The 27,169-nt window shown below is 48.1% G+C and overlaps 1 protein-coding gene across 1 annotated transcript; it reads left to right on the top strand.

Moving 5' to 3' along the window:
* LOC132820671 (uncharacterized) lies at positions 1-26,946 on the top strand. Its single transcript, XM_060832900.1, has 6 exons — positions 1-238; positions 8,050-8,146; positions 12,787-13,246; positions 18,119-18,268; positions 19,897-20,036; positions 26,350-26,946. The coding sequence occupies exons 1-6, from the start codon at positions 126-128 to the stop codon at positions 26,569-26,571; spliced, it is 1,182 nt and encodes a 393-aa protein (XP_060688883.1). The 5' UTR covers positions 1-125; the 3' UTR covers positions 26,572-26,946.
* The last annotated feature ends 223 nt before the right edge of the window (positions 26,947-27,169 follow it).

Genomic DNA, 27,169 nt, shown 5'->3' with positions numbered 1-27,169 from the left:
GAGGAGTGTGTGTGTGTGTGTGAGTGCAGCAGAGGTAAGCAGCCTGGTCAGCCTTGGTGGCCTCACTGAGCGAAGGGAAGTCCTGGCTTTGTACGCGCTGGAGATCTCCTCTCGCTGGGGCCAAGATGTCGCATTACCTGAAAGGAGGGGTCGTCATCGGGCACCAAATGCTGGAAGGGAAGCATCATTACGAAGTGCAAGATGTCCTCCACTGCCAGAGTGCCCATTCCCTGTTCAGGTATGAACCCTTCCAGACTGACCACCAAGGCAAAGTGGGGGGGGGGGGTGGGGTGCAAGGAAGAGTTGGATTCTCCCGGAATGCTTTGACTGTTGTGAGAAATGCTTCTCTATTCGAAGCTGCTAAATGGGCTGCTGCTTCTGTCAGTCACCTGCATTGAAGCAGTGAATTTGACCTGTCGTTAAAATCTACATCGTGGGAATGTATTTACCCAAACAGTAAAGCCCATGTGTGGGAACGCGTTAAAATGATCACTTATTTGAAATGAGGTGATATATTTTCATGACTGTAGACTAGAGAAATACCTCAGACTTATGGCAGCAAAGGAAAATGCTGGGTAAGCTCAGCAGGCCTGGCAGCACGTCTGGAGAGAAATCAGAGTTAACGTTTCTGGTCGAGTCAGGAAAGGTTAAGTGTGATTTCTCTCCACAGATTGTGAGGGGTGGTGGCTCAGTGGTTAGCACTGCTGCCTCACAGCACCAGGGTCCCAGGTTTGATTCCAGCCTCGGACGACTGTCTGTGTGGAGTTTGCACATTCTCCCCGTGTCTGTGTGAGTTTCCTCTGGGTGCTCTGGTTTCCTCCCACAGTCCAAAGATGTGCGGGTCAGGTGAATCGGCCATGCTAGGTTACACACAGAATTAGGTGCATTAGTCAGAGGGAAACGGGTCTGGGTGGGTTACTCTTCAGAGGGTCAGTCTGGACTGGTTGGGCTGAAGGGCCTGTTTCCCCACTGTAGGGAATCTAACCGTGCTTCCAGACCCGCTGAGCTTTTCCAGCAAATTTCATGGCAGATTTACAACATTTGCAGTTCTTTCAGCTTTAATCTCAAATTTAAAACAGTTTCTCTGGCAAAGATGTCGAATTTTTTTTAAAAAAAAAATGCATTTTACGAAAGAAAAGGGCAGACACAATTTCATGCGGATTGGATTTGTCACTCGATTTGACTTTGGTCCTGACCCTGGTCTTTGCACATTCCCCAGAGCACCAAGTCCCAGCCCAAAACCCAGAAGCCTGGAGGTAACTACTGAGCTTTCCTGGTCGCAGCCTCACCCTAGAGTTTCCAGTGGGTTTGAACCCAACCCAAGCGCAGTCACCGACACATAGCATAGCGCCGTGGGCTTTCATTACCTTCATGACAAAGACGGAGCATGAAGCTGTGCTAAACTATTGAAAGTAGGCAAGTCTGGCAATTGGGATGACAGGGAGGGTCTGCTTTCTGTCCAGCTAACCACGAACAGAATGGTGCCACAAAGCTCTTTCCTGGAGAGAATTGAGTGCATCATAATCTGCAAAGTGAGAGTAATGGGAAGGTGTTTGGAGATTGCTCGTGATGTGAGATGGCCTCCATCTCTACTGTAACAACGGTGCGATTCTCAGTCTCCTTTGGTTGCCACGGTATGTTGTCATTGATTCCACAGTCTTTGCAGCTAACTGGAGTTTGTTATCCCTGGGGTTATCCTGCTGTTTACCGTCACCAAAGGCTTCCCATCCTTCCTGAGGCGTGGCTTCCAGAACCAGTGACATATTCCCAGCAAAGGTCTAACCAGAGATTTGTGAAGGTTCGCATCTTTGTTTACAGCCGGAAGAAGACACAGCGAAAGGGTTGTAGCTGAACAGGACAACAACTGATAGTTGGTTGGTGTTCATGATTGGTTAATGTTGTTAAAAATACACAACAATTGACCATTGCTTGATTTAAGGATGAATCAATGTCCTTAAGTTTTCATCTGTTATTAGTTACTTCAACCATTGCCTTCAATGGTGTCGCCATATCTTGGACAAAGTTAAAAATCACACAACACCAGGTTCCTGATGAAGGGCTTATGCCCAAACCGTTGATTCTCCTGCTCCTCGGATGCTGCCTGACCTGCCGTGCTTTTCCAGCAACACACTCTCGACTCTGATCTCCAATCCTCACGAACACCAGGTTATAGTCCAACAGATTTATTTGGAAGTACAAGCTTTCATCTTAGATTGGATTCCCTACTGTGTGGAAACAGGCCCTTTGGCCCAACCAATCCACACTGACCCTTCAAAGAGTAACCCACCCAGATCCATTTCCCTACATTCCCCCCTGACTGATGCACGTAACACTATGGGCAATTTAGCCTGGCCAATCCACCCTGACCTGCACATCTTTGGACTGTGGGATGAAACCCACACAGACACAGGGAGAATATGCAAACTCCACACAGAGAGTCACCTGAGGCTGGAATTGAACCTGGGTCCCTGGCATTGTGAGGCAGCAGTGCTAACCACTGTGCCACCGTGCACTGCTCCTTCAACAAGGAAAAGGATTGTATTACTTGCATGAAAATAATATCTGGTTCTGTGGGCAAGGGTTCGAACCAATCTGGCAAGGGTCTTGCATCAGAATGATGCTCAACATAGAGAAATGTGGCATACCATGCCCAGATAGGAACAGTGTGCACAGTTACCGGGCAAAGCTAAGAGACTGGCACTAAGTCAAAATGGTCAGAGTGTTCGATGTAGACAAATGGCTGAATGGCCTCTTCCTGCACCGCACCAATTTGGTGATCTTATGACTGTGACAGACAAACAGCAAGGAGTGGACCCGAAGAAGGAGGCAACAGAAAGGGAAAAGAGCACTTTTTCACACACCTCCAAGCGACACTAGGAGTGTACGTGCATAAGGAGTTGAGTAAAGTTAAGAAGCTTGTTGAGTTACAGCTACAAGTCACCACATGTAATGGGAATATCATGGCAATAACAGACTACAGCAGAAAGGAGAGCTTAAATATTCAACCTGATCAAAGACGAGGTCAAGAAAGTGACGGCATTATGCTGATTGAGAGACAGAATCCATTTTGTTTTGCATAAGAAGTGGGCGGCACGGCGGCAAGTGGTTAGCACTGCTGCCTCACAGCGCCTGAGACCCAGGTTCAATTCCCGCCTCAGGCAACTGACTATGTGGAGTTTTCCTCCAGGTGCTCCGGTTTCCTCCCATAGTCCAAAGATGTGCGGGTCAGGTGAATTGGCCATGCTTAAATTGCCTGTAGTGTTAGGTAAGGGGTAAATGTAGGGGTATGGGTGGGTTGTGCTTCGGCGGGTCGGTGTGGACTTGTTGGGCCGGAGGGCTTGTTTCCACACTGTAAGTCTAATCTAATCTAGAACTGGATGTTCATTGTAGGACATCGGATGTTAAGAAAGATAGACTCTGGTGCCAATGGGAATGTCAATTATATTAATACAGACTGATACATGCTCAGGGAGGAACCTTGAAAATTACACTGAGGGTGTGGAGTTTCTGAACTGCTTATGCAGCAATGTTCTGGACAGAAGATGGAGCTAGATCCAGTTCTGGGGAATGAAGTGGGATAATCAAGCCTGTTTTCATTAGGAAAGGGAATCCAAATGTCAATAGGGCTTAGAACAGTTATGGAAATGAGGAAGGTAAAATCAACTCAAGGAGGGCGACTTTCAGGGAGTCCAGCCCAGAGAAGACAGAGACACAGATTATCAGGTACAGCAGCGACTGAGTCACGGGATAGAGTAGGAAGTTTTAAAGAGGGACCATTTAAATAATTGGCAGTTCTCCAAAGAAGGAAAGTCGGTTCCATCCTGATGAAATACCACATGGATGGCTATGGGAAGGCTACAAACATCAAAGAATTTGACCCAAATCTTTTTGACTCTTCCTTGAATACACGACTATCCATTGGTGCTCACAGGGCTTGGTAACTGGAGCATTGTTATCGTTGATACCTACAGATGCTTCGACCCGGGTGTGCGGAGCTTAACTTTCAAGAGGATAAGTGACGTGGATGCTGGAAACACAGTAAATTATTGTGGGGTGTAGTAATGCAATCCCCAAGATGATAGACAGGCTGGAGAATGAGGAAGGAAGTGATGCTACATTTCGAGAAAGCATTGGCCAGACCACATTTAGAGAATTGCGTTCAGCTCTGGGCACCTTCTTTAGGGAAGGATTTGATTTATTTACTGCGATGTGTATTTTGTTGCACAATTACCGTGGGAAAGTGTTGTAAGGAATCGGTGTGCCTTCTCCTGGGGTCCGGATGGGTTTCCTTCAGGTGCTCCAGTTTCCTCCCACAGTCCAAAGATGTGCAGGTCAGGGTGAATTGGCCGTGCTCAATTGCCCACCGTGTTCAGGGATGTATAGGTTAGGTACATTAGTCAGGGGGAAATGTGGAGTAATAGGGTTGGGGAATGGGTCTGGGTGGGCTACTCTTTAGTGGGTCGGTGTGGACTTGTTGGGCTGAATGCTCTGTTTCCACACTGTAGGGAGTCTATGATTTGATGATTCTATAGTGTCGCCATTCTCTGGCATCATTCCAAAACACAGAAAAATAAACCAAAACACAGAATATAAAGGTAGAAAAATCAAGAAATAAAGAAAAACTGCTCAACATTACAGTCCTTCTTGTTAAATGCCCTGCCATGAGCCAAGAGGCCAGGCCTAAGTCCCTGTTGCCATGCCACCGCTGGAACAAAGGTCATCACTCTTCAGTGATCTCAGCCTACACAATGCCCTCACCACGATGAGTCCTCACTGGGTCTTGTCAAAGCAGATGCCACTGATGCCATTGGGTATTGCATCAACTACTGGGCCTACTCGAGTCCATGCTTGTGGGCCTACTCAAGTCTGCACTGCTGGGTCAACTCGAGTCCATGCTTGTGGGCCTACTCAAGTCTGTACTGCTCAAGTCCACACTCTTTGGCCTACTCAAGTCTGCACTGCAGGGCCTACTTGAGTCCATGCTTGTGGGCCTACTCAAGTCTGCACTGCAGGGCTTACTCGAGTCCATGCTTCTGGGCCTACTCAAGTCTGCCCTGCTGGGCCTACTCAAATCACAGCTTACTTGCTGTGACCTCTTTAACAAGAGGTAAGTAAAATAAAAGAGGAAAGAAAAAGAAAAAAAAATTAATTAGAAGTGAAAAGAAAAATGAATGGAGCATATGAGCCCCGGGTTGAGGAGCCCTTCTCCTCCGCCATCTTACCGAATGATGTTCATGGATGTTAAAGCCCTGATGACAGCGCAAGGGAGATTTACTGAAATGATAGCAGGAATGAAGGATTTTGGGTAAAAGGAAAGATTAGAGATTGGGCTTGTTCTCCTTGGAGAAGAGATTTAAAGGTGGCCTTTTTAAGGTGTTCAAAATAATTAACCATTTTGATAGATTAAAGAAGGATATTCTATCCGCTAGTTGGTACGTCAGTAATGAGGGATCACAAATTCAACACTGTCAGCAAGACAGCTAGGAATGAACTGAGGAGAAACCTCTTTGCTCAGAGAGTTGTTAGGACGTGTCACGCACTGCCTGGGAGAGTGGTGAAGGCAGATTTCATAGGAGGCTTCAAAAGACAGCTGGAGATATAATTGAAAATGCTGAAGTTAGAGGGTGATGGAGATAGGAATGGAGGATGGGGCTAGCTGGGTGCCATTAGTGGGTTGTTACTGGTCACAGCCCATTTGTGTGGAGGTTGGCGTAAGCCATGAGAGAAGGTGTTCAGGGCCGAAAATCTTTCATCTCGATAGTGAGCCGAGAAGGCTGTAGAACTCCTGAGTGGAAAATGAGGTGCTGTTCTTCCAGTTTGTGTTGAGCTTCGCTGGAACACTGCAGCAAGCCTGAGACAGAGACGTTGGCCAGGGAGCAGAGTAGGGTGTTCAAGTGGCAGGCAACTGGAAGAACCACTTGCTTACTGTACCTTGTGGGAATAAAGTCAAAAACTTAACCCTACGCACAGACTTGAGTAGGCCTTAAAGCGTGGACTCGAGTAGGCCCAGCAGGGCAGACTTGAGTAGGCTCAAAAGCATGGACTTGAGTAGGCCCAGCAGTGCAGACTTCAGTAGGCCCAGAAGCATGGACTTGAGTAGGCCCAGCAGTGCAGACTTGAGTAGGCCCAATAGCATGGACTCGAGGAGGCCCAGCAGCTGAAGCGATACACAACGGCGTACTCCAGTCAGAGCATTTGTGTCATTCTGTATTCTTTGCGAACTTGCTTTACTCTGGGATTCATTCTACGGCTAAAGCAAATACATTGCTTAAAGAATATCGCAGGACTGCTTGTATCACTGGGTTGTACAATGGCATGAGGTAAAACTCCATGAACTATAGATTGAACAAGTATCTGCTCACCCAACACTCGCCCCCTGACTCTGTCACCGTTCACTGAACATACGTGCATGTGGCGAATCCGAGCGATGAGAGACCTGAAAGTCCAAGACGTTGCTCATGTTGAAAAGGTTGCGAGGAGGCAATAGGGGAGCCGAGTGAGCAAGGTAGCAGAGGGAGGAAGATTCCTGTGGAGTTTTTCTGGATAAATAGATAGTGGGCAATGTAATGACTGGAACATTGCTCAATAAAAATTCTGAATGTTCTTCCTCAGATTTCCTCTTGCCTCACAGTAATGGCTTCGATAAACTAACCAGCATGAACCATGTCCTGTGGTAATATCTGTTGGACATAAACAATAGAGATAGAAGGGCAGCCATGATGGTACACTGGTAAATCTGGCCAAATAACTCATCCTGTGCCGAATTCTTTATGTACCAGCAGGAGGTGCTGGGGACACGTGCTGTTTGCTCTTCCCCCAGAGAGTGTGTTAATAATTGTCAATTAATTTAAAATTCTCAGCCACATTATCAAACCCTCAAGATCTTCCCAGGCCCCACTCCTTTTCTTTGTAATCTGCTCCAACCTTCAATTCAGCTTTATTGCGACAGAAACTTAAATACCAGGAACAGGGATAGGCCATCTGGTCATTCAACATCGCAGAATAGTGTGGAAGGAGGCCATTCATTCCACCCAGTCCATACCAACTCTCCAAAGAGCACCCCACCAAGCTACACCCCTATACAGTGTCCTTGTACTTCCCAGGGATAGTTTACCGAATCTGCACATCCCTGGACGCTATGGGCAATTGAGCACGGCCAGTTCACCTAACCTGCACTTTGGACAAGGGAAGGAAATCCACACAGGCACAGGGAGAACGTGCAAACTCCACACAGACAGTGGTCTGAGGGTGGAGTCGAACCCAGGTCCGTGATACTATGAGGCAGCAGTGCTAACCACTGAGCCACCATGCCGTACACAGCCCCTTGGGATATAACACAGTCATTCCGTTCCTGTGCGATCCCGCATTATAAGAAAATCGGGTAACAGCAGCACCATTTAAACCAATGGGACAAGAATCACATTATACCAATACAGGTAAGGAGGGCTCGCATGCTACAAATGATGGTTTAAATTCTTCAATCACCTTATGACCAACTTGTGTTGAACAAACACGTGTTTTGGTCGAACCGCCATCTCAATGCCATATTCCTCATCTGATATTTGAGCTTTCTTTAATTGAGCCACTGTTATTGGTATGCGTTTAGTGAATGTTGAAGGACAGATGTCCATGCGTCTTCCAGAGAAGTCCTTTCCTCTCCCTTGTTTTCGAGGCTTTACTCCGGACAACGAGAAGCACTGTGCCCACTGTAGGCCATTCATTCTCTCATCAAACCTCAGCAAACATTCTGCATTCTGGACAGCGCCCCTTCGCTAAGCCTTCACCCGTTCATTCAGTGGCTTGGGTTCTTCCTCAACAGGCGACTGAGAAGCTAAAGCTTCTGCTGCAGACCTCCCACCAGCCCAGGTGGCAGCTAGAGGCCACCATTTCGTTTCAGCCCGGCTGTGCTGGTTTAACTTACAATACGGGTAAATCCCAGCTCCCAAACAGTTGTGGTTATCATGCGATCGTGGTCTGTTCTCTCTACATTCTGAAAACTTCATTTGTTACTCAACATGAAGCTGCATTGATTGTGTGGTTGTGTTTTAGGAGGGGCGACTGTTTGCTGCAGGTGAATGACAAAAACGCATCTGAATTCCCACCGGAGATCATAGCTGAGTTACTCCGGGAAAACTCCACACAGCTGGTGAGTAACAAAATGGGAAACACCATTCAACTGGGAGTAACAAAAAGAGAAACTCCACACAACTGGGAGAGTCGCAGGTAGATAGGATAGTGAAGAAGGCGTTTGGTATGCTTTATTGGTCAGAGTATTGAGTACAGGAGTTGGAAGGACATGTTGCGGCTGTACAGGACATTGGTTAGGCCACTGTTGGAATATGGTGTGCAATTCTGGTCTCCTTCCTATCGGAAAGATGTTGTGAAACTTGAAAGGGTTCAGAAAAGATTTACAAGGATGTTGCCAGGGTTGGAGGATTTCAGCTACAAGGAGAGGCTGAACAGGCTGGGGCTGTTTTCCCTGGAGCGTCGGAGGCTGAGGGGTGACCTTATGGAGGTTTATAAAATTATGAGGGGCATGGATAGGATAAATAGACAAAATCTTTTCCCTTAGAGTGGTGGAGTCCAGAACTAGAGGGCATAGGTTGAGGGTGAGAGGGGAAAGAGTTAAAAGGGACTTAAGGGGCACCACACGCTGAGAGTAATATACAGAGAGAGAGGGGAACACCACATGCTGTGAATAACAGAGAGAGACAAAGGAACACCACACACTGAAAACAACAGACAGACGCAGAGACAGTGGAATGCCACATGCTGAGAGTAACAGACAGAGACAGAGGGGAACACCACACACTGAGAGTAACAGACAGAGAGAGGAACACCACACAGTGAGAGGAACAGACAGAGAGAGGGGAACACCACACGCTGAGAGTAACAGGCAGAGAGAGAGGGGAACACCACACACTGAGAGTAACAGGCAGAGAGAGAGGGGAACACCACACAGTGAGAGTAACAGACAGAGAGAGGGGAACACCACACACTGAGAGTAACAGACAGAGACAGAGGAACACCAGACACTGAGAGTAACAGACAGAGAGAGGGGAACACGACACACTGAGAGTAACAGACAGAGTGAGGGGAACACGACACACTGAGAGTAACAGACAGAGAGAGAGGGGAACACCACACACTGAGAGTAACAGACAGAGAGAGGGGAACACCACACACTGAGAGTAACAGACAGAGAGAGAGGAACACCACACACTGAGAGTAACAGACAGAGAGAGGAGAACAACACACATTGAGAGTAACAGACAGAGAGAGGGGAACACTACACACTGAGAGTAACAGACAGAGAGAGAGGGGAACACTACACACTGAGAGTAACAGAAAGAGAGAGGGGAACACCACACACTGAGAGTAACAGACAGTGAGAGGGGAACACCACACACTGAGAGTAACAGACAGAGAGAGGGGAACACTACACACTGAGAGTAACAGACAGAGAGAGAGGGGAACATCACACACTGAGAGTAACAGACAGAGGGAGAGGGGAACACTACACACTGAGAGTAACAGACAGAGAGAGGGGAACACCACACACTGAGAGTAACAGACAGAGAGAGAGGGGAACACTACACACTGAGAGTAACAGACAGAGAGAGGGGAACACCACACGCTGAGAGTAACAGACCGAGAGAGGGGAACACTACACACTGAGAGTAACAGGCAGAGAGAGGGGAACACCACACACTGAGAGTAACAGACAGAGAGAGGGGAACACTACACACTGAGAGTAACAGGCAGAGAGAGGGGAACACCACACACTGAGAGTAACAGACAGAGAGAGGGGAACACCACACACTGAGAGTAACAGACAGAGAGAGAGGGGAACACTACACACTGAGAGTAACAGGCAGAGAGAGGGGAACACCACACACTGAGAGTAACAGACAGAGAGAGGGGAACACTACACACTGAGAGTAACAGACAGAGAGAGGGGAACACCACACGCTGAGAGTAACAGATAGAGAGAGGGGAACACCACACACTGAGAGTAACAGACAGAGAGAGGGGAACACTACACACTGAGAGTAACAGGCAGAGAGAGGGGAACACCACACACTGAGAGTAACAGACAGAGAGAGGGGAACACTACACACTGAGAGTAACAGGCAGAGAGAGGGGAACACCACACACTGAGAGTAACAGATAGAGAGAGGGGAACACCACACACTGAGAGTAACAGACAGAGAGAGGGGAACACCAGACACTGAGAGTAACAGACAGAGAGAGGGGAACACCACACACTGAGAGTAACAGATAGAGAGAGGGGAACACCACACACTGAGAGTAACAGGCAGAGAGAGGGGAACACCACACACTGAGAGTAACAGACAGAGAGAGGGGAACACCACACACTGAGAGTAACAGACAGAGAGAGGGGAACACCACACATTGAGAGTAACAGACAGAGAGAGGGGAACACCAGACACTGAGAGTAACAGACAGAGAGAGGGGAACACCACACACTGAGAGTAACAGACAGAGAGAGGGGAACACTACACACTGAGAGTAACAGGCAGAGAGAGGGGAACACCACACACTGAGAGTAACAGACAGAGAGAGGGGAACACCACACACTGAGAGTAACAGACAGAGAGAGAGGGGAACACTACACACTGAGAGTAACAGGCAGAGAGAGGGGAACACCACATGTTGAGAGTAACAGAAGGAGAGGGGGCAACACCACACGTTGAGAGCAACAGACAGAGAGAGGGGAACACCACACACTGAGAGTAACAGACAGAGAGAGGGGAACACTACACACTGAGAGTAACAGGCAGAGAGAGGGGAACACCACACACTGAGAGTAACAGACAGAGAGAGGGGAACACCACACACTGAGAGTAACAGACAGAGAGAGAGGGGAACACTACACACTGAGAGTAACAGGCAGAGAGAGGGGAACACCACATGTTGAGAGTAACAGAAGGAGAGGGGGCAACACCACACGTTGAGAGCAACAGACAGAGAGAGGGGAACACCACACACTGAGAGTAACAGACAGAGAGAGGGGAACACCACACGCTGAGAGTAACAGATAGAGAGAGGGGAACACCACACACTGAGAGTAACAGACAGAGAGAGGGGAACACTACACACTGAGAGTAACAGGCAGAGAGAGGGGAACACCACACACTGAGAGTAACAGACAGAGAGAGGGGAACACTACACACTGAGAGTAACAGGCAGAGAGAGGGGAACACCACACACTGAGAGTAACAGACAGAGAGAGGGGAACACCAGACACTGAGAGTAACAGACAGAGAGAGGGGAACACCACACACTGAGAGTAACAGATAGAGAGAGGGGAACACTACACACTGAGAGTAACAGGCAGAGAGAGGGGAACACCACACACTGAGAGTAACAGACAGAGAGAGGGGAACACCACACACTGAGAGTAACAGACAGAGAGAGGGGAACACCACACATTGAGAGTAACAGACAGAGAGAGGGGAACACCAGACACTGAGAGTAACAGACAGAGAGAGGGGAACACCACACACTGAGAGTAACAGACAGAGAGAGGAGAACAACACACGTTGAGAGTAACAGACGGAGAGGGGGGAACACCATACACTGAGAGTAACAGGCAGAGAGAGAGGGGAACACCACATGCTGAGAGTAACAGACAGAGAGAGAGGGGAACACTACACACTGAGAGTAACAGACGGAGAGAGGGGAACACCACACGCTGAGAGTAACAGGCAGAGAGAGGGGAACACTACACACTGAGAGTAACAGGCAGAGAGAGGGGAACACCACATGTTGAGAGTAACAGAAGGAGAGGGGGCAACACCACACGTTGAGAGTAACAGACAGAGAGAGGGGAACACCACACACTGAGAGTAACAGGCAGAGAGAGAGGGGAACACCACACACTGAGAGTAACAGGCAGAGAGAGAGGGGAACACCACACACTGAGAGCTACAGACAGAGAGGGGAACAACATACACTGAGAGTAACAGACAGAGAGAGGGGAACAACACACGCTGAGAGTAACAGGCAGAGAGAGGGGAACACCACACACTGAGAGTAACAGACAGAGAGAGGGGAACACCACACACTGAGAGTAACAGATAGAGAGAGAGGGGAACCCCACACACTGAGAGTAACAGACAGAGAGAGGAGAACAACACACATTGAGAGTAACAGACAGAGAGAGGGGAACACTACACACTGAGAGTAACAGGCAGAGAGAGGGAAACACCACACACTGAGAGTAACAGGCAGAGAGAGGGGAACACCACACACTGAGAGCTACAGACAGAGAGAGGGGAACAACACACACTGAGAGTAACAGACAGAGAGAGGGGAACAACACACGCTGAGAGTAACAGGCAGAGAGAGGGGAACACCACACACTGAGAGTAACAGACAGAGAGAGGGGAACACCACACACTGAGAGTAACAGACAGAGAGAGAGGGGAACCCCACACACTGAGAGTAACAGACAGAGAGAGGAGAACAACACACATTGAGAGTAACAGACAGAGAGAGGGGAACACCACACGCTGAGAGTAACAGGCAGAGAGAGAGGGGATCAGCACTCACTGAGCGTAACAGACAGTGTGAAGTTGTGAGTCTTACAGTCACTTGAGATGTGTTTTCCTGACAACTGTGAGTGTGAGCTTGCTGAGCTGCTGTGTGACTGGCTGTAGAAAATGATGAATTCATGCATTTTAAACACACACCATTGTCACTGCGCTCACAAGTATAAAAAAAATCTTGCAAACCTAACTTTATTCTGACAATTTCCAGACTGTTCTTCGTCCTGGGCGCAGTGAGGATACCCATGTCCCTGCGAATCTCAGAGATACTGTATATTGGCCGTACAACAAACAGAAGATGAAGCTGCTGTTCAGTTTGAAGATGACGAGATCATGTGAGGGCCTGGTGGAGCCAGTGCCAGCTGAGAACCATGATCCTTTGCTAGCAGGGGACACCGGGAGGTTGCACGGTGAACACACCGGCGCGGAAACTTTCTGTAATGCTCCCAGCGACATGCTCGGTGGAGAGGAGGCTGCAGGCGCTATGTGTGGCAGTGCGAAACCACACGGGCTGCTGGTGGCTTTGAATCAGGCTTCCCTCTGCAGAGTGCAGGGGCGCGGCCCATCTTGGTCCTCAGCGCTCACGTGTCCTGTGTGCCAGAAGAAAGAATGTGACATACACCGTGTTATTCTCAATTCGGAGGTGAAATCAGAACTCTATCATCTGGAAGGTGAGCAATTCCTTTTACAACTAACCTCTGAGCTCAGTCATTCTGCAAAGTGGGCTCGCGTAGGTTTGTCTAGATGGGCCAAAGGGTCTTTATTGATCTTGCTACTATGATTCAGTACCTTAACTTTTATTTGGTGTTTGTTCCCAATGTCTTTAGTTGCTGGTAAGTTATAGGGATTGAACGCAAGGCTAGTGTGACTTTGGTTTGATCTTAAGCTGCACACAGAAAGATTGTAGGGTAGGGTCACACTTTTATCTTCCATCAGGTCTCCATCCCATGTGATCAGACTTCATGGAGTGGCTCAGTGGTTAGCACTGCTGCCTCACAGCGCCAGGGACCCAGGTTCAATTCCAGTCTCGGGTGACTGACTGTGTGGAGTTTGCATGTTCTCCCCGTGTCTGCGTGGGTTTCCTCCGGCTGCTCCGGTTTCCTCCCACTGTCCAAAGCACGTGCAGGTCGGGTGAATGGCCGTGCTGATTTTCCCCATGGTGTCCAGGGATGTGCACGCTTAGGTGGGTTCGCCATGGGAAGTGCAGGGGAGTGAGTCTGGGTGGGATCCTCTTTGGAGGGTCAGTGCAGACTCGATGGACCAAATGGCCTATCTCCAAATTGCGGGGGCTCATTATGACCTGGCTCCATCTGTACCCCTTCAGTATTGTCGGAGTGTCAGTACAGTTACCACTTTAGGGTAACCAACTCTGGACAAGTCTGTAACTAGTGGTGGTCATAGTCACCTGGGGTATAACTCGACGTATCTAATTGCCAATTTCCCCAGTCAGAAATGCCGAGCCTGCCACCACCTTCATCCTTTAGCTGGCTTTTTCAAGGGATACTTGTCCAAATCTTGACCACTCCTGGGTGACTGGGAGACATGACAAAGGACATTGAGGAAGATAGTCAACCTGTTGGAAATAAGGGGAAGGCAGTGGCGATATCTCTGGGCTAGTAATCTTGGCTAATGTCGTGGTTAGAAGTTCGAACCCACAATCCCCTGAACACCACCCATCCCCCACACCCCCAGTGTCAACTGGTGGAATATAATGTCAATAAATCTGGAATATGATTAATATCAGTGATGGCCATTAAACTAACATCGATTGGTGTAAAAAGCCATCTGGTTCATTCATGTCCTTCAGGGAAGGGAATCTGCCACCCTCACCTGGTCTGGCCTGAACACGACTCCAGTGAAGTTAGTTGACTCTTAACTGCCCTCTGAAATGGTTCTACTCAGGTCCAGCCCACTCAGTCCCAGGGTAATTAGGGATAGGTTGGTTGTGTCACCATTAGCCGTACCAGCCCATAGGGGCTGCTCTCTCCATTAGAGAGTGAAGTGACTTGGTGGAGATTTAACCTGAGGGGCCACCGTACCTCAGGTGAGGGAAGAGGTTGTAAAGAAGAGTCCGTCATGGTAACCTCAGACCAGTGGTGGGAATTGAACCCACACTGTTCTGTAAACTAACGACCCAGCAAACTGAGCTAAACCGATTCTTAGGGATAGGTGATAAACATGGGAACACAAAAACAGGAGTAGGTCATTCTGCCCATCGAGCGTGTTCTACCATTCAATGAGACCATGGCTGTTCTGTGGTCCTATGATTGATATACCTGCTTTTGACCCATTTCCCTTCATAGCTTTTGCTTAACAAAAAAATATCCATCTCAGAATTTAAACTTAACAACTGATCCAGCATCTACTACCTTTGGGGAAGAGAGTTCCAGACATCTCCCACCCTGTGTGTGTAGTAGGACTTGCAAACCTCTCTCTTGAACGCTCTGGCCCTCATTCTCAAACCAAGCCCCTATTTCTAGAATCCCCAGCTAGTGGAAGTAATTGATCCTTGTCTACCCTGTCCTTTCCTGTTCCTATCTTGAAGCCTTCAGTCAGATCACCCCTTAACCTCCGAAATTCTAGAGCAGATCAATTGTGCAATCTCTCCTCATAACTTCACCCCCTAGTACCATTCTTAGAAAGCTTCATCATAGTCCCTCTAAGGCCGGTCTATCCTTCTGAAGGTGTGCTCCCCAGATCTGCTCACTGTACTCCAAGGGGGCTCGAACTGGAGGTTTGTACAACTGCAGTGTACGGTCTGCATCCTTACACTCCTGTAGAAAGGCAGGCACTCTATTAGCTTACTCAATTATCTTCTGCACCCGTTTGTGGTATCTTAAAGATCTATGCACCTGAATTGCCATGTCTCTGTAGACATCATGCCGTTTAGCTTCGTGCCATTTAGAAAGTACCCAGTGCTATCCATTTTACTCTGGTCCAAAAATGGATAAATCTCACGTTCAATTCCATCTGTCAAAGTTTTGCCCATTCGCCTGTCTATCACTAGCAGAGAGTCAGAGTGTCTTACAATACAGAGACACGCCCTTTGACCCAGACTGGTCCATGCCGACCAAACTGTCCCCCCACGCTAACCCCATTTCCCTGCACTTGGCCCATATTCTTCTAACCCTTTCCTCTCCATGTATTTGATCAAATGCCTTTTAAATGTTGTTAATGTCCCAGCCTCCACCACTTCCTCTGGCAGCTCATTCCATACACGTACCACCCTCTGCGTGAAAAAGTTGCCCCTTAGGTCTCTTTTATATCTTTCCCCTCTAACCTTAAACTGATGCCCTCTCGCCCTCGATACCCCAACCCTGGGAAAAACACTGAGTACACACACTCAATCCATGCCTCTCATAATCTTATAAACCTCTATAAGATCCACCTCCAGTCTCCTACACTCTAACGAAAAAAGCCCTATCTTGTCCAACCTCTGCCTATAACTCAGATCATTGAGTCCTGGGGCAACATCTTTGTAAATTTCATCTGCTGTCTCTCCAGGTTAGTAACATCCTTCCTGTAGTAAGGTGACCAAAACTGAGCACAATACTCCAAGTGTGGCCATACCAACATCCTGTACAACTGCAACATCACTTTCCAACTTCTATATTCGATGCCCTTTTAATTTTATGCTATAATCTACACTGTCTACACCTAACATCGTATCATCAGCAAATTTGGGCATTTGACTTCATATATGCTATTATCCATGTCAATAACTAACATGACTAATTGAGGTCCTAAGGCAGTGAGACACCACTGGGTTGCGTCACAAATACAGTAGTTCCTGGGAAAACTCAGTAGGTCTGGCAGCATTCAGGGCTGGTGACCCTCCCTCAGACTCCTGTCAATTTAAGTACCTCCCCTGATTATTAGAGAGGACTTAGGGAAAGTTATAGATAAAGGAGAACTGGTAGCAGTAAACTGTCATTTCGCCAATGACGGATACTGGTAGAGATGGCAGATACCACAAGGAGGCGGTAGTAGGGTAATGTTCACAAGAGAGCTCTGCACACCCACCCTCAGTGCAGCATCCACATCCCCCACTGGATAACCAGTGAACTGTGCAGGTCCTGAGGAGAAGGACATGCCCTGTACCCACCCTGCCACACCAGGGCAGTGGCACCACCTCAAACCTCACCCACCTCTGCAAGTCTCCTGCTGCTCTGTTGACACAAGGTTCCTCCCTGTCTTTCCTCCGGCCTCAAAACTGCACACGGACCTTTTCCTGGCATCACCAGTCCCTCGATGGTCCTCTGGTTCCTCTACCAGGGATCAGAGTCAAGTCCTTGAGCACAATTGCACCCCAAGACCATTCCTGGGGATGCTTGGAGGCTGGTTAGAAGAATTCAGTGAAAATCACTCTACTTACATGACAGAAATAAAGCATTAAAAAGTCTTCTGTTTGTCCAAAGCTGAGGATAGCGAACGTAGCTTGTGTGAAAAAGGCGTTATGATTTGGAGGTGTCGGTGTTGGACTGGGGTGGACAAAGTTAAAAATCACACAACACCAGGTTATAGTCCAACAGGTTTAATTGGAAGCTCTAGCTTTCGGAGTGACGCTCCTTCATCAGGTGGTTGTGGAGAATAAGACCCAGACAGCCTCACACAGGGAAGCTCACACCTTCAGTGCATTACCTGGGCTGACATGACACCAATTGCTAAAGTTCACTTGACAATGTAAATTGTAAAAAAAGTTTTGTGATGTACATATGAAACCAACATGGTCACTCGAAAAGATGAGAGACTTAACAAACAATCCAAGTCTTTTTCAATATATAATTTCAATTACATCACACTGTAAACTTTTGCTATAAATTCTGTGTCTTTCAATCTTATTCTCCACTATCACCTGATGAAGGGGCAGCACTCCGAAAGCTAGTGCTTCCAAATAAACCTGTTGGACTATAACCTGGTGTGGTGTGATTTTTAACCTTGTGAAAATGAGAGAAGACCTTAGAGAATGGAAAAAATGAATTGTCATTATCTTGTTTATTTACCAGAGATCACCATTACCATTCAGGGCAAAAGAATCATTGATCAGTTGAGTTAAACATGGATATCATTTATAAAGGAAATCTCCCCTTTGACTGAACTATGGCTACTCTGAAACACAAACCCCATATTGTAGTCCCTTCGGCACAAAATATCCTGGGTCTTGTCACTTCCAATCCACTCTTTCACACCTTGTGTGGATCTCTGGCATGACCAATATTTGTTTCTTGACCCTAACTGCCCTTGAACTGAGTGCCTTGCAGAGGGGCAGTTGAGGGTCCCCTGCAATTGCCGTGAGCCTGGAGTTACATGTGGGCCCCAGACCAGGCTAGGACAGCAGTTTTCCTTCCCTGAAGAACGTGAGTGAGCCAAATGGGTTTTCACAGCAACTGACGATCGCTTCGAGGTCACTTTCCCTCCACGTTGATTTGACATGCCACCAGCAGTCTTTGGTGGATTCGAACCCAAGTCCCAGTCAGTTGCTGCGCACAATGTCACCATCTCCACTCTCTTGTCAGCAGTAATTGGGTTGTGTCTCTCGACAGAACAAGTGCCCCCCGGTGATTGCTGCGGGATGATCTTGAAGGTAATGAACAGCGAATACCCACTCCTAATCCACAACGAGAGAGACCAGTACCTCCGGCCTGGCAACTGCTACCAAACCATAGTGCTGAGCCAGCAGGTTCCTGAGTCTGGTAGGTTCAAAATGCAGCGGCACCTTCTCCTTGGTTAATGTCGCTCTGCATTCTTGGTCGGTGTTATTTATATCCTTGCCTCCTGTCCAAATGACTGCCAGCTGAGACAGAGATGAAGACCTCTTCTCTCTAGGTAACCTCCTCTGGCCTTGCGTGTGTAGAATCCTGACAGGGGCCCTGCACTGTATTAGATTCAGCAACTTCTGCAAACATCAGGCAAAATCAGAGGTGACATGGACGAGGTGTCCTCCTGTCCTTGGAAAATCAATGTACGGTCAGCATCTCTCTGTCTCTGCAAGTTACACACAGACCATCGGTGTTGTCTGGGAAGGACTGTTGTACACAGTTAGTATGCACCTGCGCTTCTCAGCCCAACTGAGGCTTCTCCATCACTTCACCCTGTAGCTAATACTGGCAACCACGCTGTCCCTGAATGTTGGCCATGTCTTGAATGAAAGAGAACGTACGATAAGGACTAGGAACAGGAGTAGGCCGTCTGGCCCCGTCGACCCTGCTCCGCCCTTCAACAAGATCGTGGCCGATCTTTGCATGGACTCAGCTCCACTTACCCACGAAGGTGGAAGTGGGTCCTGCAGATGCTGGAGATCAGAGTCTAGATTCGAGTGTGGTGCTGGAAAGGCACAGCCGGTCAGGCAGCATCCGAGGAGCAGGGAAATCGACGTTTCGGGCAAAAGCCTTTCATCAGGAATCAGATGGTGGAGACAGGGATTCCCGGTGAAGGGTTTCTGCTTGAAACGTCGATTTGCCTGCTCCTCGGATGCTGCCTGACCTGCTGTGCTTTTCCAGCACCACTCTAATCCTGACTCCACTTACCCACCCTCACACTGCATCCCTTAATTCCTTTACTGTTCAAAAAAGTATCTATCCGAGCTTTAAAAGTGCTCACAGAAGTAGTGTCAACTGCTGCACTGAGGAAGGAATTCCACACATTCCCAACCCTCTAAGGGAAGAGGTTCGTTCATAATTCAGTCCTAACCTGCTCCCTCTAATCTTGAGGCTATGTCCTCTTGTCTGAGTTTCACCCTCCAGTGGAAACATCCTCTCTTATTTCTAACATTACCTATTCCTTTCATAATTTTATATGTTTCTATAAGAATCCCCCCATATTTTCTAAATTCCAATGAATATAATCCCAGTCTACTCAGTCTCTCCCATAGGCCAACCTCCTTAACTCCAGAATTAACCACACACACACACACACACACACACACACACACGTACACCCTTTCTCAGTTATACTCCTCTTTCAAAGTGAAATGGATTCCTTACTATGTCTAATTCATTAATTTAGCAAAGTTATCACAAGTTACTGAATCCCAGTTCTGAGACTGACACACCTTGCTGGTTTAAAAATAAAATTATCTGTACTTGCCTGCCTGAACTGATGTCACTTCTTGTGAGTTGGTAACTGAGGCTCCTATTGTAAGAGCACTCTATCCTCAGCCCTGTCTAGCTTCAATTACATTTGTTTAATCCCCTTTGTAACCCCCTCTCATTTACTGAGGATAGAAGAGAGAGATTCTGGGAAAACAAATTGTGTTAGTTGCTAAAACCAGCTAGTGAAAGACAAGTTGCCTTAATTATGCCCACTTTTATTCCCTTCACAGCCCAGCTGACAATCTTTTATTACAAGTCCAACAAGATTCTCAGACCATATTGCGGGATGCCTGTGGTACTCAATTTTTCAAAAACAAATTATTTCCTGGCATGTCAGACAGAAGGGAGCGACGTCCTGCTCAAAATCGAGGTGAGTGAGCCAGTGCTGTTCTCCGGTTGGTTGTGGTCAGCTGGCTATGGGTGGAGAAAGCTCATTGCTCTCATGAAATAGTCCACAATATTCAGATATGAGAGCACAGGAGATAAAAACCATCGAAGCTGTCTCATGACAGAATACTGGCATCTGACACATGCCCCAGCCACACTGCCCAGGTCAGAGATGGCAATGTTACATCTGACCACCCCTTCACACACACACACATTCATACTCACGCTCACTCACATATACACACACTCACATACACACACCCACTCGCAATCACACACATACACATTCTCACTCATACACAGACCCACACTCATATACGTACACACTCACACACAGACACTCACACTCTCACACACACTCAGCCACTCTCACCGACTCACTCACACACACATTCACACTCACGCTCACTCACATATACACACTCACATACACACACCCATGCGCAATTCTCTCATTCTCATGCTCACATATGCCCATGCACACTCACATGCACACCCGTACTCACTCAATTGTACCATCACACCTGTACTCTCACACCTGTACCCTCACACCCTTACCCTCACACCCGTACTCTCACACTTGTACCCTCACACCCGTACCCTCACACCCATACCCTCACACCCGTACCCTCACACCCGTACCCTCACACCCGTACTCTCACACCCGTACTCTCACACCCGTACCCTCACACCCGTACTCTCACACTTGTACCCTCACACCCGTACTCTCACACCCGTACTCTCACACCCGTACCCTCACACCCGTACTCTCACACCTGTACCCTCACACCCGTACCCTCACACCTGTACCCTCACACCCGTACTCTCACACCCGTACCCTCACACCCGTACCCTCACACCCGTACCCACACACCCGTACCCTCACACCCGTACCCTCACACCCGTACTCTCACACCCGTACCCTCGCACTGATACTCTCACACTTGTACCCTCACACCCGTACCCTCACACCCGTACCCTCACACCCGTACTCTCACACCCGTACCCTCACTCCCGTACCCTCACACCCGTACCCTCACACCCGTACTCTCACACCCGTACTCTCACACCCGTACTCTCACACCCGTACTCTCACACTTGTACCCTCACACTTGTACCCTCACACCCGTACCCTCACACCCGTACCCTCACACCCGTACACACCTGTACCCTCACACCCGTACCCTCACACCCGTACTCTCACACCCGTACCCTCACATCCGTACCCTCACACCCGTACGCTCACACCCGTACGCTCACACCCGTACTCTCACACCCGTACCCTCACATCCGTACCCTCACACCCGTACCCTCACACCCGTACCCTCACACCCGTACTCTCACACCTGTACCCTCACACCCGCACTCCAGATGCCTTTTATCTCCGTTTCTGACAGGATTGCTATCATAGCCAGAGCTGTCAGTTGTCTCGGTCATGGTGTGAAACCTGACTGGTTTGTTTTTGGTTTCTTTGACTCCCTGGCACTTTTGACAAGTGACAATGGAATGTATTACCTGACAATCCTTACACAATACTAGTCAATGTATAAGTCACTTTATCTTCCCTGTGATAGACCATTGCATTTCAAACCATCAACATTATCGGGGTGTATAACATCATGAGGGGCAGTGATGGGTTGAAAGCGGATAATCATTTTCCCAGGGCTGGGGGATTGAAAACTAGTGGGCAAAGGTTGAAGGTGAGATGGGAAAGATTCAAGACGAGCACAAGGGTAACTATTTCACACCGAGGGTGGTGCGTCTATGGAATGGGCTGCCAGAGGAAGTGATTGAGGCACAATAGCAACGTTTTGGAAGGATTTGGATCTGTACATGGGTGGGAAAGGTTTTGAGGGATGCGGACTAAATGCGGGCAGTCATGGTCTCCATCAGCCAGTTTGGGCCGTGGTTGGATTATCCCTCTCTGTGAATCTTTCCTCCTTACTGGGGCATGCCTTGGCCGAGCGCCATGACTTACCTCCTTTAACCCCTGCCACTGCCATAACTCCTAACCTAACCAGTCCAGTCTCTTTTAACTCACTTTATCCTTCATTTCACTGCAATTCCCTCTGTTCAAGTTAAACACAAAAACCCAAGTTTCTGACTCTGAAAGTGAACGTTAAATTCTGTCCTGTTAGGATCACTACGTCCAAGGTGATCTTTGACCTTGAGGTGAATTATTAAGCCTCCCTCATTACCCATTACCAGATTTAAATGAGCCTGCTCCCTGATTGGCTTCATGACATATTTCTGGAGGTAATTATTCCTAATGCATTCTCTGAATCACTTGATGCAGCTATCCTTTCCAAATTGATTTACCCAAACATCATGAAGATTGAATTCACCCATAATAATCATTCTAGTTTTCTTACATACCTTTATTATTTGTTGAATTTTATGTATTCCTGCTGTGGGGTTACTCTTTAGGAGACAATATACCCCTCCGACTAATCTGCACTTTCCGTTATTGAATCTCGCCTCCATCCATACCATCTGAGCCGAGATAATCTCTCACAAGGGTTCTCATGTCATCCTTATTAACATCGCTGCCTTACCACCTTTTTCCTTCCCCCCCCCCACCACCCCTCCCGATTTTCCAAATGATCAAATCCCTGAATATTACGTTCCCAGTTTTGATCGCCTCGTGAGCGGGTCTCCATAAGGTTTATGAGATTACATCCATTATTTTTAATCTCTGCTGTAAGTTTGTCTATCTTAATGCTTCATGGGTTAAGATACGAAACCTTTAGGCTTGCCCAGTTGCCATGTTTAATTCATCCCAAAGCTGTGGCTGTGTTTCTCTCACCCTGTCGTTGCATTTGATGTTCTTTCTCTTACTGTCCTTTTTTTTCCCTTTCCTTTCTCAGCCTTGTTAAGGTTCCCAGCCCCTTGCTGTTCAAGTTTAAACCCATCCCAACCACCCCACTCGCAAATACTTGCCTGAGCGCAACAGTGCCAGTCCTAACCGGGTGGACCCTATCCAACGTACTGGTCCCACCTCTCCCAGACCTGGTCTCAATGTCCCAGGAATCTGAAACCATCCCCCATCGCACCACCTTTACAGTCACATACTCAACTGACATACCCTGCTATTTCTACCCTGACTAGCACATGACGCTGTCATAACCCTGAGGTCACTGCTTTTTTTTTTAGATTTTTTTTAAGATTACTTACAGTGTGGAAACAGGCCCTTTGGCCCAACAAGTCCACACTGACCCGCCGAAGCGCAACCCACCCATACCCCTACATTTACCCCTTATCTAACACTACGGGCAATTTAGCATGGCCGATTCACCTGACCCGCACATCTTTGGACTGTGGGAGGAAACCGGAGCACCCGGAGGAAACCCACGCAGACACAGGGAGAATGTGCAAACTCCACACAGTCAGTCACCTGAGGCGGGAATTGAACCCGGGTCTCAGGCGCTGTGAGGCAGCAATGCTAACCACTGTGCCACCGTGCCGCCCACCTTTGGGGTGTGGCTTTTCAACTTACTTCCCAGCTCCCTTTTAGCTCCTCAACTCTCTTTGTTTAGCGAATCCATATCGATTGCTAGCAATGTGTACCACAACCACAGGCCATTCACCCTCCCAGTTCGATAGCCCTTCTGAGAAATCCTTGGGCCTAGCAGCAGAGGAGCAAGATAGCATTCTGGAGTATTGTTTGTGGTCACAGAAATACCTGTCCATTCTCCTTACCATCAAACCCTTGTGGGGAGAGATGGTGGTGTTGTGACCAGACTATTAATTCAGCTCAAATTCTAGGGACCCAGGTTCCCGAATCCCAGCATGGTGGAATTTGAACTCAGCGAATCCCTTGTGCATTTTAATTGGAAGATGGCACCTTCTCTGTAGCTCTCCCTCTGAATTGCAACATCAACACTCAAACATCATTGCCGCAATGATGACGGTACAAACATAATTATTGCGTTTTACGTCATGAGGGGTCTTTCCTCAAGGTTGGTGAGAGTTTAAAATCAGGGGGTGGATTTTTAAGGTTTTATAAAAAAACATGAGGGGCAATGTTTTTACAGAAAGTGGTTTGTGTGTGGAATAAAAATTTCAGAGGAAGTGCTGGAAGTTGGAATAGTTACAACATTTAAAAATCATTTGGATAAGTACATGAATAGGAAAGAGTTGGAGAGATATGGGCCAAGGTGGGACTAGTTTAGTTTGGGATGACAGTCAGCATGGACTGGTTGGACCGAAGGGCTGTATGACGCTATGGTTGCATTCCCTATCCTTTCCCATGTGAAGGCTTTGAGATCTCTGCCATGATCTATCGCTTTGGATTAAACCTCTAAACGGAGCTTAAAATCAACTAGCATCAATGGCTTCAGGACCCCTCTTCCCTTGACCCTCATTAAATCAGAATAAAGCCCTTACAAACTAGAAACCACAAAACAAAGTTGGTACAAACTGTAAGTGATAACTATGAAACAAACCCTCACCATCTGTGCTCAGTATGTCAGCAGCACCCCACTCACCCTGAGTTTCTCATGAATCCTGGTGGTAGCTGAGGACCTCAGCCTCCAGATTCAGCGACAGTAACTCTCGGCTGCTTCTTGCCAGAATGACAATCTCTCTAACACTCTGTATTTCCCGGCTCCTTAAAGTCCCTCTTTTCCCTCCTGCCCCAAATACCCAAAGGCTTTGCTTCAATGTTAAAGAGCAGAAAGTATTCACTGAGGAAGGAAAAAGGGTACGATCATTTACCTCCCTCTTTCACCCAGCTCCATTTACACTGTAGATGGAAGGGGCCGTGGGTTTGGAAGGTGCTGGCTAAGGACCCTTGGTGTATGTCTGCAGTGCACCTTGGAGATGGTGTGCACTGACCTGGTAGTGAATGGCTCTAACTCCTTAGCAGGCCTGGGGTTTGGAGTCACATGTAGGCCAGGCTGGGTGAGTAAGGTAGGCTCCTTCCCCAAAGGGTAGCAGTGACCCAGATGGACCTGACAATAGATTCACGGTCATCATTGGACCCTTAATGCCAAATTCCTAGTTATTGAATTCAAATCCCACCACCTTTGGAATAACAGGGCCGCAATAATTGTGTGTGTGTGTGTGTGTGTGTGTGTGTGTGTGTATGAGAGTGTTTGTGTGTGTGCGAAAGTCAGTGTGTGCATGAGATCGAGTGTGTGTGAGATTGAGATTGATTGTGTGTGCATGAGAGAGTGTATGTGTGCATGTGAGAGAGTGTGTGTGAGAGTGGCTGATTGTGTGTGTGAGGGTGTGTGTATGTGAGAGAGTGAGTGTGTGTGTAAGATTGAGTGTGTGTGAGAGTGAGAAAGTTTGTGTGTGTGAGAGTGTGTGTGCGCGTGAGTGTGTGTATGAGTGTGTCTGTGTGTATTTGAGAGAGATTGTGTCTGTGTAAGTGTGTGTGTGAGAGTGTGTATGTGAATGTGTATGTGAGTGAGAGAGTGTATGGGTGTGAGTGAATGGGTGTGTGTGAGCGTGTGTGTGTGTGTGTGTGTCATTGTGTGTGTGTGAGAGTGTGTGTGCCAGTGTGTTTGTGTCAGTGTGTGTGTGTATGTGTGTCAGTGTGTATGTGAGAGAGTGTGTGTGTATGAGTGCATATGTCAGTGTGTGTGTGTCTGTGTGTTTGCGTGTGTGTGTATGTCAGTGTATGTCTGTGTGTGTATGCGTGTGTATGCCTACGTGTGTGTATGTCAATGCGTGTGTGTCTGTGTGTGTATGTCAGTGTGTGTGTGGGTGTTTGCATGTGCATGAGTGTGTATGCCTGTGTGTGTGTGTGTGTGTGTGTGTGTCTGTGTGTGTCAGTGTATGTGTGTGTGTGTCTGTATGTCAGTGTATGTGTGTGTGCGTCTGTGTGTGTATGTCAGTGTATGTGTGTGTGTGTCTGTGTGTGAATGAGTGTGTATGTCTATGTGAGTGTATGTGTCAGTGTGCGTGTGTACGAGTGTGTGTATGTCAGTGTATATGTGAGTGTGTATGAGTGTGTGTATATGTCAGTGTATGTGTGTCTGTGTGTGTCTGTGTATGTCTGTGTGTGTCTGTGTGTGTATGAGTGTGTATGTCTGTGTGTGTGGATGTGTGTGTGTCTGTCTGTGTGTATGTCAGTGTATGTGTGTGTGTGTATGAGTGTATACGTGTGTGTATGGGTGTATGTCTGTGTGTGTGCATGCATGTGTCTTTGTCAGAGAGAGAAAGATAGCAGGCTTAAAGGGCCGAATGGCCTACTTCTGCTCCTATCCTCTCTGTCCCTATGATGATAACTGTTGATTTCTGACAGTCGGCTGGGGGGAACTGACGGGAGGAATATTTTTCATCCTCAGGAATGTACCACGCGGTCCCTGAGAAAGATCACCGAGGACAGCCCACAGTGGAGGTTCATCTTCTACATGAAGGAGCGACAAGACGCCACCCGCAGCTTTGAGTCTGCTCGGTACCGAGGCTGGTTCATCAATAACCGATGGAGCGAGCAGGTCGCAGGCATGAAGAAAACCATGCAGGAACCCTTAAACGCAGACTTCATCTTTATCTTGGTTAAACTCTGAGGCACCCTACTGCAGCACTCCGATGGGAAGGGATCTGAGCGAAGGGAATTTTTCAATTAGGTAGTCTCACATTGCCACAGAGAAGTGGCACGACAGGGTGTCCCTGGGAGATCCTGGTGAACACCGATGTGTCTCTGGGGATCCTGGTGCACACCGGTGTGTCTCTGGGGGATCCTGGTGAACACCGGTGTGTCTGGGGGATCCTGGTGAACACCGGTGTGTCACTCGGGGATCCTGGTGAACACCGGTGTGTCTCTGGTGGATCCTGGTGAACACCGGTGTGTCTCTCGGTGATCCTGGTGAAAACCGGTGTGTCTCTGGGGGATCCTGGTGAAAACCGGTGTGTCTCTGGTGGATCCTGGTGAACCTCAGTGTGTCCCTGGGAGATCCTGGTGAAAACCGGTGTGTCTCTGGGGGATCCTGGTGAACACCGGTGTGACTCTGGGAGATCCTGGTGAACACCGGTGTGTCTCTGGGAGACCCTGGTGAACACCGGTGTGTCTCTGGGAGATCCTGGTGAACACCGGCGTGTCTCTGGGAGATCCTGGTGAACCTCGGTGTGTCCCTGGGAGATCCTGGTGAAAACTGGTGTGTCTCT

This window comes from Hemiscyllium ocellatum, chromosome 12 (genome assembly GCF_020745735.1).
Source record: "Hemiscyllium ocellatum isolate sHemOce1 chromosome 12, sHemOce1.pat.X.cur, whole genome shotgun sequence".
Lineage (NCBI taxonomy): Eukaryota > Metazoa > Chordata > Chondrichthyes > Orectolobiformes > Hemiscylliidae > Hemiscyllium > Hemiscyllium ocellatum.
The sequence above is the reverse complement of the archived record's forward strand: the minus strand, read 5'-3'. Positions and strand labels throughout refer to the sequence as shown.

Excerpts from the sequence above, each read along its gene's own strand:
- LOC132820671 (XM_060832900.1), top strand. The coding sequence starts at position 126 with ATGTCGCATTACCTGAAAGGAGGGGTCGTCATCGGGCACCAAATGCTG. Across the intron at positions 239-8,049 it reads AGTGCCCATTCCCTGTTCAG|GAGGGGCGACTGTTTGCTGC; the intron begins GTATGAACCCTT and ends GTTGTGTTTTAG. Across the intron at positions 8,147-12,786 it reads GGGAAAACTCCACACAGCTG|ACTGTTCTTCGTCCTGGGCG; the intron begins GTGAGTAACAAA and ends GACAATTTCCAG.